This window comes from Pan paniscus, chromosome 6 (assembly GCF_029289425.2).
Source record: "Pan paniscus chromosome 6, NHGRI_mPanPan1-v2.0_pri, whole genome shotgun sequence".
Taxonomy (NCBI): domain Eukaryota; kingdom Metazoa; phylum Chordata; class Mammalia; order Primates; family Hominidae; genus Pan; species Pan paniscus.
The window spans coordinates 168,201,380-168,215,620 of NC_073255.2; the positions used below are offsets into that span (position 1 = coordinate 168,201,380).

At 36.3% G+C, this 14,241-nt stretch overlaps 1 protein-coding gene across 10 annotated transcripts in view; it reads left to right on the forward strand.

The window, feature by feature from the left end:
- MKLN1 (muskelin 1) overlaps positions 1–14,241 on the forward strand; it is a 390,597-nt gene that overhangs the window by 271,118 nt on the left and 105,238 nt on the right. For all 10 annotated transcript variants that reach the window (XM_034964996.4, XM_063606098.1, XM_063606097.1 and 7 more), the window contains 2 exons: positions 5,544–5,686; positions 7,312–7,400. In XM_034964996.4, coding sequence (XP_034820887.1) covers positions 5,544–5,686; positions 7,312–7,400 — 232 coding nt within the window. The remainder of the gene's footprint in view (positions 1–5,543; positions 5,687–7,311; positions 7,401–14,241) is intronic.

Below are 14,241 nucleotides of genomic sequence, written 5' to 3' on the forward strand. Positions count from 1 at the left end.
ATCCTGACCTCATCACTACCACCACCACCACCACCACCACCACTGCCATCATTTTGACGATGATTCAGCTTAACTCTATGCATACACTCACACAGACACATAATTTACGTAAGTGGAATACCATACATGTTGGTTTTTTAAATGGGAATAACTTTTTAAAAGAAAAGAATTGTTTTCTTTTTTTTGTCCTCTCATCTCCTTCTCTCTAGTAACCAATGCTAACAATCAGGTTTGTGCCCATTCATATCTTTATATGGGTTCATTGCATCAAATACTAATTTAAACATGTACATGCATACATCTGTATGTACTCACAAACATACTGGCAAGCGTAAGTGTCATTATTCAGGTAATAATAGTAGGATCTTGTTACCTACTTGATTTCTGTTGTATGAATATCTCACAGTTTGTTTATCCATATACCTGTTAATGAACATTGAATCGTTTTCCAATTTTTGGCTATTACAAAGATGTGCTAAAAATTAATACAGAAGTGGCTGGGTATGGTGGCTCGTGCCTGTAATCCCAGCACTTTGGGAGGTCGGGGCAGGCAGATCACTTGAGGCCAGGAGTTCGAGACCAGCGTGGCCAACATGGCGAAACCCCATATCCATAAAATTACAAAAAATTAGCCAGGCATGGTGGCTCATGCCTGTAATCTCAGCTATTTGGGAGGCTGAGGCACAAGAATCGCTTGAACCTGGGAGGTGGAGGTTGCAGTTAGCCAGGATCTTGCCACTGCACTCCAGCCAGGGCGACAGACAAGGCGAGAATCTTTCTCCAAAAAAAAAAAAACCAAAATTAATATACAAGTCTTTGTGGTTTTAATTTGCATTTTTAAAATGATTAATGATGTTACCATTTTTTGTATGCTTGTTGCCTTCTTGACTGTTTTCTGGTGAAGTGTCTGTTCAAAAGGTTTGTCGTTTTAAAATTTGTTGTTTTCTTATTGTTCAGTTTTGAGAGTTCTGTGTATGTTTTGTATTTAAGTTCTTTATCAGATTTATATATGATTTGCAAATATTTTCTTTGCATCTGTGGTTTCCCCTTCCTGTTCTCCCCACTCACTGCCCCAGCCTTCCTTCTGTTCCAATATTAGAGGGAATCATCATTAAGCATGATGCTTAGCTATAGATATTTTATTTTATTTTATTTTATTTTATTTTAGAGACAGAGTCTTACTGTGTCTCCCAGGCTGGAGTGCAGTGGTGCGATCTTCGCTCACTGCAAGCTCCGCCCCATAGGTTCATGCCATTCTCCTGTCTCAGCCTCCCGAGTAGCTGGGACTACAGGCGCCCACCACCACGCCCCGCTAATTTTTTGTATTTTTAGTAGAGACAAGGTTTCACCATGTTAGCCAGGATGGTCTCGATCTCCTGACCTCGTGATCCACCCGCCTTGGCCTCCCAAAGTTCTAGGATTACAGGCATGAGCCACCACACCTGGCCAGCTATGGATATTTTATATATGTCCTGTGTTTCTTTGAGAAAATTTCCTCCTGTTTGAAGTTTTCTGAGAATTTCTAATCCTGAATGGATATTGAATTTTGTTGCTATTGTTCCACACCTTAAAACCTTTTTATGTTTCTCTGCTTGTCCTAGAACAGAGTCCAGATTTCTTAATATGGTCACAAATTACAGCTCCTTCCAGCAGAAGGTGCAGTCTCTTCTACCTCATGAGTCTTGGTTGGTCTTGTGATTTTCTTTGACCGACAGAAAAGTCTAAGAAAGTGATATTGCAACTTCTAAGCAAGGCCTGTAGAAGCTTAGAGATAAATGTGCTTGAGGAAAGCCTATTTAGCTTCTTTGAGGTTGAAAGCCCAATCCCAGTTAACCCCAGCCTTCCCATTCCCCACTCCAATTAAGCCCAGTCCCCTAGCCAATCCATCAGCTTAATACAACTACATGAATGAATCCAGGAGCTACCAATGGAAAAGCTGTCTAGCAAACCCACAGAATCATGAGAAATCATGAACCACTGTTGTTTTAAGACACTGGAGTGATTTATTACATAACCTCAGATATACATAGATATAAAATCTGTACTTTTCTAGTCTCATTTTTGTACTTCCTGTTTCTTTGCCAGTTCTTTCCTTCACAGTAAATGATATCACCACTTACCCTGTTATTGAAGTCAGAAACTATGTCATCATCCTTAATGCCTCCCTCTTTTTCCCCTGCATCCAGTCTGTCACCAAATCCCATCAATTGTTTCTCCAAAATGTGTCAAAACTGTCTACTGTTGTCCATCTCCACGCTATTTTAGTCCAAGTCTCCTTCATCTCACCTCTTTCCTGAGTTTATTGTGACAGCATCCTAACTGGTGTGCCAGTTCTTTTAATCCGCTCTCTGTAATGCACATTGTGTGCATATGTGTGTGTAATGTTAATCAGATCATAGCTTTTTGTTGTGCTTAATAGATCCCATTGAATTTATAATTCAAACTTCATGTAATTGCACAAACTGCATGAGCTGGTGACTGCCTCCTCTTCATTTTCAACACATACCATTTTCTGCCCTGCCTATTAGGCTGCAACCACACTGGCATTTTAACAGCAGTACCTAGAACTAATTTTCATAAGCATTCACTACTTTTTTTTTTTTTGCCTGGCTGGCTCTGTGTAGTAGATTGAATGGTCTCTCCCCCCACCCCCACCCCTACCAAGATATGTGACATCTCAGAATGTGACCTTATTTGGAATAAAGTGTTAGTAAATGTAATTAAGGTAGGGATCTCGAGGTGAGAGCATCTTTGATTAGGGTGGCCTATAAATCCAATGACAAGTGTCCTTACTAGACACAGAAAAGACACAGGGAAGAAAGCCATGTGAAGATGGGTGGCAGAGATAGGAGTTACACTGTCACAAGCCAGAAAAAAAATCAAGAGCCACCAGATACTGGAAGAGGCAAAGAAGGATCCTTTCTGACGTCTTTTGAAGGGAGCATGGTACTGCTGACACTGTAGTTTAAGACTTCAGGACTCCAGAACTATGAGAAAATAAATTTCTGTTGTTTTAAAGCCATCGATTTGTTATAATTTGTTATGGAAACCCAAGGAAACTAATACACCCTATAGTACACCTATAGTTAGCTGTGTAACTATATTTCTTCATCTGTAAAATGAGGATGAAGAGAGTAACCTGTGTTCATATATTCCTCCCACTACTGCTACTACTGTGAATGAGCTAATGCATGTAAAAGTCTCAGCAATGTGCCAAATAAGAAGTTAGCGCTCACAAAATGTTAGCGTTATTTTCATTGCCATTCTTATCACCACCAGCTTAATTCTTTTTTTATTGAGGTAAAATCACACATAATATAAAGTTAGCCATTTTAAAGTATATAATTCAGTGACATTTAGTGCATTTACAGAATTGAGCAACTATCACCTCCATCTAGTTCCAAAATATTTTCATTGTCCACAAAGAAACTTCATATACCCAGTAAGGAGTATCTCCTTTTCGATCTCAGCCCAGTTTTTGACAACCACCAATCTGCTTTGTGCCTCTATGCATTTACTTGTTCTGGGTAAGTCAGATACCTTTTGTATCTGACTTTTTTCACTTAGTATGTTTTTGAGGTTAATCCAGGTTGTAGTGTGTGTCAGTGTGCATTCCTTCTTATGGCGGAATACTACATTGCACAGAAATACTGTAATTTGGCCATTCATCAGTCGACGGACATTTGGGTTGTTTCCACCTTTTGGCTATTGTGAACAGTACCCCTGTGAACATTCATGTACGACTGTTTGTGTGTATACCTTTTTTTTTTTTTTCCTCACTTCATTTGGGTTTATACCTAGGAGTGGACATTCTTGGTCGTGTAGTAATTCTGTTTAACTTTTTGAGGCACTGCCAAATGATTTTCCACAGTATGTGTACCGTTTTACATTCCTGCCAGCAATGCATGAGAGTTCCAGTTTCTTTACATCTTTGTCAACACTTACGGTTTTGCATTTTAAAATTATTATTATTATTGCCATCTTAGTGGATGTGAAATGGTATTTTGTGGTTTGGATTTACATTTTCCTGATGACTAATGATGTTAAGCACCTTTTCATGTGCCTGTTGGCCATTTGTTTACTTTCTTTGGAGAAAGGGCTATTCAGGTCCTTTATCTGTTTTTAAATTGGGTTGTTTGTCTTTTTGTTGTTAAATTGTAAGGGCATTTTTAATATATTCCAGATACCAGACTCTTATCAGATATATGATTTGCAAATATTTTCTCCCATTCTATAGGGTGTCTTTTCACTTTCTTGATAGTATCCTTTGATACTAAAATTTTAGTTTTGATGAAATCCAATTTATTTTATTTTGTTTGTACTTTTGCTGTCATATCTAAGAATCCGTTGCCAAATCCAGAGTCATGAAGATTTGCCCATAGTTTTTGTCTAAGATGTTTAAAGTTTTAGCTCTTACATTTAGGTCTTCAGTCTTTTTTTTTTTTTTTTTTTTTTGAGCTAGAGTCTTGCTCCGTTACTCAAGCTAGAGTGCAATGGCGTGATCTTGGCTCACTGCAACCTCCACCTCTAGGGTTCAAGCAATTCTCCGGCCTCAGCCTCCTGAGTAGCTAGGATTACAGGCGACCGCCACCATACCCGGCTAATTTTTGTATTTTTAGTAAAAACGGAGTTTCACCATGTTGGCCAGACTGGTCTCAAACCCCTGACCTTGTGATCCGCCCACCTCGGCCTCCCAAAGTGCTGGGATTACAGGTGTGAGCCACCGCACCTGGCCAGGTCTTCAGTCCTAAAGGATTGATGTTGGATCAGTTTTTATCCATTTTGAGTTGATTTTTGTGTGTGATAAGAGGCAGGACCAGCAAGTTTATTCTTAACCATCTTTATCACCTATGTTATCCAATATCGTGAAGCATGACGTCTCTCCAACAAAACATCTGAATTGTTTTTCTAAATAGCTTTTCCAACATGTGTTCAAGGAGTGGTAATTTTCTTCTTAATTTTTATAATAGAGAACAGTCTGCGTGATGTTCTCTATTTAATTGATCCCGTTTTATCCAATGTGTAATAGGAAAACGAGCTACATTAGACGTATCTAGAGTAGATTTGGGTTTCAAATTTGTAAACTTGGCAGGGTTGATTAGTAAATCTTTGCTTGTACATCTAAAAATTTTAGTGCCGCTTTCAAACATTGATTTAGTTATTGAAGTAGAGTCCATAGGAATATGTAATTGTTATTTTTGTATTCTAATCTTGTTTTATTTGGTTTTGCATAGTCTGGTTATATCTTTTATTGAATACTGTTCTTTGATTAGAAGTTATCTCACTAGTTCTTTTTTTCCTCCCTTCACCTACAGTGTTGGGGATAATGTAGTTTTTGGGATCTACTGGTGTGAAAAGTGGTTCTGGTGGGATAACCTTTATAAGGCTGTTATGTACTATTCTATAGCTTTAAAAAAATCTGCTAGTACAGGATGGACAAGGATGGACCTTATACATTCTTCTGTTAACTGGCAATAGTTTTAAAGTTGTCTAACATTTGTTTTAAACAGAAGAGGATATAATTTGGTCGTTTCTTTTTTTAGTACTTGATTCTAAAGCTCGAAAGGCCTGCTATAGTTCAGAATATCACATTTGGAAAATATGAGAAAACTCATGTTTGCAATTTGAAGAAATTTAAAGTCTTTGGTGGAATGAATGAAGAAAATATGACAGAGCTGTTGTCCAGGTGAGTTATGGTTATGTTGAAGAGAGCTGTCTTCTAAACAAAACGTAGTCTTAGTCTTTTTGTAGCTAATCTGCATGGTTTGATTTTTCTTTCAAAGGAGAAAAGAGTATTCCTTCTATTCTATTCCTAATGCCTTAGTTTAATACTGTGGCTTGAGTTAGCTTTCTTTTTTATTTTTATTTTTTAACCAACAGACCCTAGTTAATATTTTTACCAAAGAAGAATCATACTTTTTTGTTTCATCCTTTTTTAATTGTATTTTTGAGCTGTTAATGACTTCAGAAATATTTTCAGCTTTAATAAAAATTTTTGCTATAATCTTTGCTGTAAAAAAAATACAGGCTCTATCCAAAACACTAAGATTAATTGCCCTAATCCAGAAGCAATATTCTAGTGGTTTACTCTAAGTTGGAGACTAGAAAGAGGAATGTTTTATAAATTGAAAGATGCGTGACTACACCAAGCACAGTGCCTGTCACTTGGAAGGAGCTCAGTAAATTTGAGTTTTAATAATATTAGACCACCGGGAATGAAGGTGTTAATTTGCTGCCCAGCAAATGAAAAATCAGATAGCTAATGGAATGGACAAATGAAACCATGGAGATGTAGAATATATTTGTGATGGCTGGGTGTGGTGGCTCATGCCTGTAATCCCAGAACTTTGGGAGGCTGAGGCAGGTGGATCACGAGGTCAGGAGTTCAAGACCAGCCTGGCCAGCACAGTGAAACCCTGTCTCTAATAAAAATGCAAAGATTAGCTGGACATGGTAGCGGACGACTGTAGTCCCATCTACTTGGAAGGCTGAGGCAGGAAAATCACTTGAACCTGGGAGTCAGAGGTTGCAGTGAGCCAAGATCGCACCACTGCACTCCAGCTGGGGTGAAACAGTGAGACTCTGTCTCAAAAAACAACAACAACAACAACAGCAATATATTTGTGATATGGTATGGCCCATTAACATAATATTTTATATAAGCAAATACTCTATACTGTATTTAAGTCATGAAAGTATTTCAGGAAATGTAAAGCAACCTGAGGGTGAGTGACTTTCCCATAAATCATTGTGTCAGTCCTAGTTGTTTAAGTAGAGAGGTGATATCCATTTATTTTTATTTAGGATAAAGCAGATGCTATTAAACCAACAGAGTAAGGTTGGCTTTGAAAATTTGTTGAACTATAAAAGAAACATTGGCATCTCAGTCAGAATTAAATAACTAAATTCTTTGGCGTATTCTAATATGTGGTTTTGTTTAAGTTGTCAGATTTGACTGTGAATTATTTTTGAATTTCATTCTTACCGTTGAAAATTTTATGTTATATTCAGTTATCCATTCAGGACACTAGGCCCTGTCACACATTTTTAAACACCGTAGCTACATTCTTCATAATACTGAACATTTTTCATTAATCCTCATATAATTAAGAGAATCCAGTTATAATGCTGTTGATTTGAATGTACCGGTTTTGACCTATATGCCCATGTTCAACTACTTGTTTATATTGTCTTGGTCATAATATTTTGAGCATGAGTTTAAACTTAAAACCTGAGTGTGCATTAATTCGTGTTCTAGTGCATTTACTAAATTATGAAGTCAGATTTAATAGCCTTATTTTTTTCCCACAGTGGCTTAAAGAATGATTATAACAAAGAAACATTCACCTTGAAGCATAAAATTGATGAACAGATGTTCCCTTGTCGATTCATTAAAATAGGTAAGATTTTAGCATTCTGAAATAGAAACAAATTCTTGATATCATCAGTCAGCAAACTATAGCCCATAGACCAAATCCTGCAGGCCTCTTGTTTTTTTAAATACAATTTTATGGGAACATTGCTGCGCTGGTTTGTTTACATATTGTCTGTATCTGCTTTTGTGCTACAAAAGTAGACTTGAGTAGTTGCAAGAGACCACAGAGCCCCTTAAATTTACTCTTTGGTCCTTTACAGGAGAAGTTTGCTGACTTCTGCTTTATATAAATTCATTACTAAGTCGCAGTTATTTCAAGTGGAATCTTTTCCAAATGTTTTCTCTTTTGAAAGTTTTCTTAGATTTTATGGGATCTAGTGATTTGATTGCCTTAATTTTATGGAAGGTTTATCACTTATACTAAAACAATAATATTCTAAAACCAAATACTGATGAAATCCTTAAGGCAGTATATTATGGTTATTATCAGTTATGTTCTTTTATTTATTTATTTTTTTTAGTTAAATGCTGGTCAAACCCATTAAATTGATTTAATGACCCATCGATAGGTTGCAAATCACTGTTTGAAAAATATTACCTTAAGGCATGTATTTATTTAGCAAGTATTTTAGCTTAAGAAAGTATTTATAATGCATCCTCAAAATTAGTATTTTTCAGGTGATTTTGTTTCCTTTAGGATTTATTATTTAGAAGGTAGGGAAATTGAGCAATTAAATCCTGGCTAACATGGTGAAACCCCGTCTCTACTAAAAATACAAAAAAAAATTAGCTGGGCGTGGTGGTAGGTGCCTGTAGTCCCAGTTACTCGGGAAGCTGAGGCGGGAGAATGCCGTGAACCCAGGAGGCAGAGTTTGCAGTGAGCCAAGATCATGCCACTGCACTCCAGCCTGGGAGACAGAGCGAGACTCCATCTCCAAAAAAAAAAAACAAACAAAAAAAACTTCTAATTTATAACCATGTTGCATACTTTTGAAAATATTATATTAATATGGGGATTAAAGTGAATTAGATACTTTGAAGAATAATAATAAAAGCCAGAGTCCACATTTTGATTTGGGAGAATAATTACTCTTTTGGAACAAACATAGTCATTGTTTGCCAATCTATCAAGAGTTGCTGCCATTTTGTTTTGTGACTCAAACAGTTCTGTTGGGCAAAAGAATATTTGAGGTCTTAAGAAAAACTGCTTATATACAGAAACTGTTTTTGGAACAATTGGATTCCAGTATGTCACTTTGTAGTAATTATAGTTTCTGTTGTTATAATAAATACTTATAAATTAAAACCTATATTCTGTTTTCTTATAAGAATTTATGAGCAAGCAAATTTTAAAAATAAATTTAACTTTCGGTTATTTACTTCTTTTGCACTGGGTAATGTTTTCATCAGTATTTAGAGTTACCAGTTCCTAAAGACCTTTGCATAGCTTTAACAATTTTATGATTTTATGTTGCAAGTATACAAGCAGTGGAAATTGGAACCTTTTCCAGCCCTGTCAGCCTTTTTTCCCCTTTCTTTTCTTTTTTGCTGAGTATTTGAATATGTGCACTTAAAAAATTTCCCCCCAGCTTTACTAAGGTGTAATTGACAAATAATAATTATATATATTTATGGTTTACAATGTGATGTTTTGACATATGAATACATTGTGAAATTATTAAATCAAGCTAATTAACATATCCCTCACCTCACATACTTAACATTTTTTTATGGTGAGAACATTTAAGATCTACTCTTTGAGCAATTTCAGTTATTACTATAGTCACCATGCTGTACAGTAGATCTCCAGAACTTATTCTTCCTGTTTGACTGAAACTTTTTACCCTTTCACCAACAGCCACCCATTTCTCCCATCACCTTTTTAATTATAGGGCATAATGATGTCTTTTACTTGATCTAGGGTTAGTTTAATGGTATTTAGGCAAAATGTTAATTGGAGCTTTCCAAATAATAGTAGACACTTATTAGCCCATTTTCTATTTAGGATATTAATATATAGATAACTTAGTATGTCTTACTTTTCTCTTAAAATATGTTAATACCGGTCAGCAGTGTATTTGCTTCCCAACCCTTTCCCAGCATTCTCTTAAGAACTTTTTTTTTAAAAGTAATATAAGGAAAATATGGAACTAAAAGGCCATATGTTAGGTCAGTATTTTTAGTTTGTCATATTTTCTTCAAAAGTTATTCCAGTAAAGGACTTGAATGATGTATAGCTCTCTTTTGATGTTAGTTTAGCACAGACGTTTATTTCATTTAGGTAAATCGTTAGAATTTGACTTAAAAAAAGCCTTTGAGTATTTTACATCTGTGTTCTATAGTGACATGTTTGAAAGATCTTGCTTTATTTAAAAAACAAGTTAATGCTTAAACAGCACAATTTCTCAATTTAGTCAGCCTTCAATTATTCACAGTAATGGAGAGGAACAGAAGCAAGGCTAACACAATGGCAGATAATCTCCAAATTGTTTATTGACATGTAACTATAATAATTTTCATTTATAATGAATGTAGCTTATTAAGCAAATTGAAGTAAGTTTGGTCATAAATTGTTAACAAGGAAAATAGCCCACATTTCTACTGTGTGGCAGGGGTTAACTTTTAAGATCTGTTGTGGATAATTCAGAGTACCAGCAAAGCTGAACTGATGTCATTGGACTGCCTTCCTTCAGGAAAGTTTTACTTTCCTTTCTTAAGTTACCGTTTGTATAAAATGAGGATGTTAATGCTTTTTCTGTCTAATGGTAGGATAGGTAGCTATATTGGATATTTTCTTGAATTCTGTTCCAGTTTGTGGATCTGTGGTTTTAATTTAAGAGTACATTTATGGAAGAAATGATTTCATTTTGGATATCTCTTTTGCACATTTTCGTACTTATATTTTTAAAGTTTGTGTTTACATGCCTTCTTACATGTAGTATTCTAGGGACTTTGATGGGACTTAGTGTAGAAGGACAGTTGGCCTTAGAAAGAAGCTTCGTTTTAGATAAGACCTAGAGGTGAAAGGAAAATTTAGTAACAGAGGTGAGTTATTAATTGGGAGACTGGATTCCAGAGGGCAAGTTAAAGTTTGGGAAGGGAAACCTCAGCAGGAGATTAGATCAGAGGAAAGTAAACATAAAATGGGTTGAGGGTATTGGTTACAGATGGCTCAAAGGGTTTACATCCTGATTTATAGCCACAATAACAGCTGTATAAGGAAATCAGGGGTAGGTGAGGGCAAAAAGAGGTACAGGGTCTTGGAAGGATTCAGGGGGAGTCTTGGTTTTTGGTAAATGGAGAGATGTGGATTTTTGTAAAGGAGTCAGCTGCAGCCTGGATGATTGTGGAGACTTCAGAGAGCGGCTTTAACTCTGGCTGGATGCAGCATGAAATCTGAGCATGAAGTCTGGGTATTAGGTCCAGGAAGCCCTTTAGGAGAGCATGTGGAAAAGTGACATTTTAGAAGTATACTATTAAGAGGAAAATTAATATAATAATAATAGATAATAACAGCTAACATTTATTGAACACTTAGTATGTGCCAGTTACTGTGCTAAGTATACTTATGTCATTAAATCTGTAGTAGAATAGTAGATGCACTCTTTCAGAATAGTTAATCTTGAATTTTTAGTATCTCTCAGAACCTCTTTTTTTTTTTTTGGGAGATGGAGTTTCGCTCTTGTTGCCTAGGCTGGAGTGCAATGGCACAATCTCGGCTCACCACAACTTCCTGCCTCCTGGGTTCAAGCGATTCTTCTGCCTCAGCCTCCTGAGTAGCCGTGATTACAGGCATGCGCCACCATGCCCAGCTAATTTTGTATTTTTAGTAGAGACGGGGTTTCTCCATGTTGGTCAGACTGGTCTTGAACTCCCGACCTGAGGCGATCCACCCGCCTTGGCCTCCCAAAGTGCTGGGATTACAGGCGTGAGCCACTGCGCCTGGCCTAATTTTTTTTTTTTTTTAAAGAGGCAGAGTCTTGCTCTGTTGCTCAGGTGGCACAATTAGAGCTCAGTGCAACCTCCAGTTCCTGGGCTCAAGCCATGTTCCGGCCTCAGCCTCCCTAGTAGCACACCACCACACCTGGCTAATTTTAAAAACAATTTTTTTGTAGAAACTGAGTCTTGCTGTCTTGCCCAGGCTGGCCATTTTATGAAAAAAGGTGACACAGGGATGTTGATTATATTCATGTCTGATTGTCCTATGGGGAAAACTGATGACTGAATCCTAGAATACAAACTGCTAGCCTTGGGATATGTATTAGGAGTTTCTAATTCTTTTATTTGATGAGGGAGGCGTCTTTTATCAGGGAACAAAGAACACGTGCCTGGAGCTTTAATTCACTTTTAGATTTCTTACAGTGTTCTAATATGCATTATTAGTATTGTTAATGCTACCAAAAATCACTGGCATTTGAAGTGAGTGGACATCATTCTGCTCATTTTTTACATACCCTTTTAGTCTGTTGAAAATTAATTATATTGTTTATTCATCTGTAATATATATGCCCTTTGGTGAGATAACTTCATGATTTACCTCCTTCCTCTAAAGGTATTCTTTAAAGGTATTAAAAATTATAACTAATTTTATTCTAGAAATATTTCTATTGGACCATTGGGTAACATTAAATTTCACTGCAAGTGTTTTAAAAGGTTTTTGTTTTGTTTTGTTTCGTTTTTTAAGAGACAGGGTCTTTCTCTGTTACCTAGGCTAGAATTTAGTAATGTGGTCATAGCTCACTGTAACACTGAACTCCTGGGCTCAGGTGATCCTTCCATCTGGCCTCCCAAGTAGCCGGGACTACAGGCACATACTATCATGCCCAGCTGATTTTTAATTTTTTTTTGTAGAGATAGGGTCTCACTATATTTCCAGGCTGGTCTTGAACTCCTGGGCTCAAATGATCCTCTTGCTTCTGCCTCCCAAAGTGTTGGGATTACAGACTTGAGCCACTGCACCAGGACCAATAAATGAATTCTTAATGAGACTTGGACCTGGAAATCTCTAATATTTTATGTCTGGTGACATATATAGACTATATTCTTGGTGCTTTTTGAGTTTAGAATCATTATTTTATTCTGACTCTTATACTACTAGATGGTTATTGCTATGTGATTTAGTAGATAAACTTTTAAATGACACTGCTACATAAAGAAACACTAAAACAAAGATAATTTAATATTTGTTGTTAAAAAAAACTTTCTGAAATGTGTGTTGTTTACATACATAAACAGAAGGCATATTAAATATCCCAGCAGTCCTTCATACATCCTTATGGCTGGTTGCTACTGCCTGTGTTTTTATTCACACAGCTTCCTTTATATCAGTGGTCCCCAACCTTTTTGACACCAGCGACCAGTTTTGTGGAAGACAGTTTTTCTGTGGACCCAGAAGTTGGGGCAGGGTATGGTGGAGAGATGGTTTTGGGATGAAACTTTTCCATCTCAGATCATCAAGCATTAGATTCTCATAAGGAGTGCGCAACTTAGATCCCTTGTATTTGCAGTTCATGATAGAGTTTGCAGTCCTTTGAGAATCTAATGCCAACGCTGATCTGACAGGAGGCAGAGCCCAGGCAGTAATGCTCCCTTAACACACTGCGCACCTCCTGCCATGCGTCTGGGTTCCTAACAGGCCACGGACCTGTACAGGTTTGGGCCTGGGGATTTGGGACCCCTGTTTTAGATGACAAAAATATATAAAAGTATCATACCCCATACATCTTCCTTATTCAGTCGGATATTGGAAATCATTACGCCTGGTATCAGCTATTCTGGATATTCTATTTTGATGCTTCATCAAAACTCTGCAAGTGTTAGTTTCTTAAAGATAGTTGCATTATTGATTCTGAAACTGCATCAGTGAATCTGTTGTTACATTAAAATTCACTGGTCTATCTTGGACTTTTTACCCAGTGGTCTGTCTTGGACTTTTTACCCAGGTGTGATTTTGTAACATTCATTGGTTATTTAGAAAATATGGTTCACTGAATTACACAGATCTCCCAAATGTTGAAACACTTCATTATGTAATATTTTAAAAATCACATTTATTAATATCACATCTAATCTCATTTAAAAAAATCTAAGTGTTGGGAATCAGTTAAGCTCACAGTGGTGGGTACTTATCTTCCAAAATTCTAATTTTTCTCTTGAAAGCTTGGTTTTTATCCTTGACAGCAAATATCATTAAGTATTTTCCTTGAAATAACATGTAAATGTTTGGCAAATACCCAAATCTGAATAATCATAGGTTGTCTGTTTTTCTTTCAAGAATAAAATGGCATTCCATGAAAAATAAATTGATTTTTAAACTCACAACTTGAATAATTGTACAGGTCCTTTCCTTGAGATAACCATTGTGGTTTGGTACACAACAAAAATGCTTTATATGCAAATCTCATTTTGTCACACAGGATACTAGACAGATGTGTACTTGATGGGAATTTAATAAAATTAATTTTTCTGTGCCATTGGTAAAAATTATTTTTATTTTATTTTATTTTATTTTACTGCCAGTGTATGGTGATGAGGCATACAGTGCACTTTGTACTTACTGAGCACTAATAGTACTTTTTGGTGCCATTAGTTTGGTACCAAGGTGCTAGCAGTTTTACACACCATTGCTTTTGTACCATTAGTGCAATGTTGCTATTATTAAAAGGCTAGAAAAGTGTTTATTATGTTATTTTGTAAAATAGTTGTTTTGAAAAATAACTAGTGTTGTTATTAAAAAAAAAAGTAGTTTTGACTACGTGGGACCTCTGGAAAGACCATTGGGATTTTGATTGACATGATGTTAAATTTATAATTAATTGGAGAGAGCTACACATTTACAATATTGAGTTTTCCTATATAGGAACATA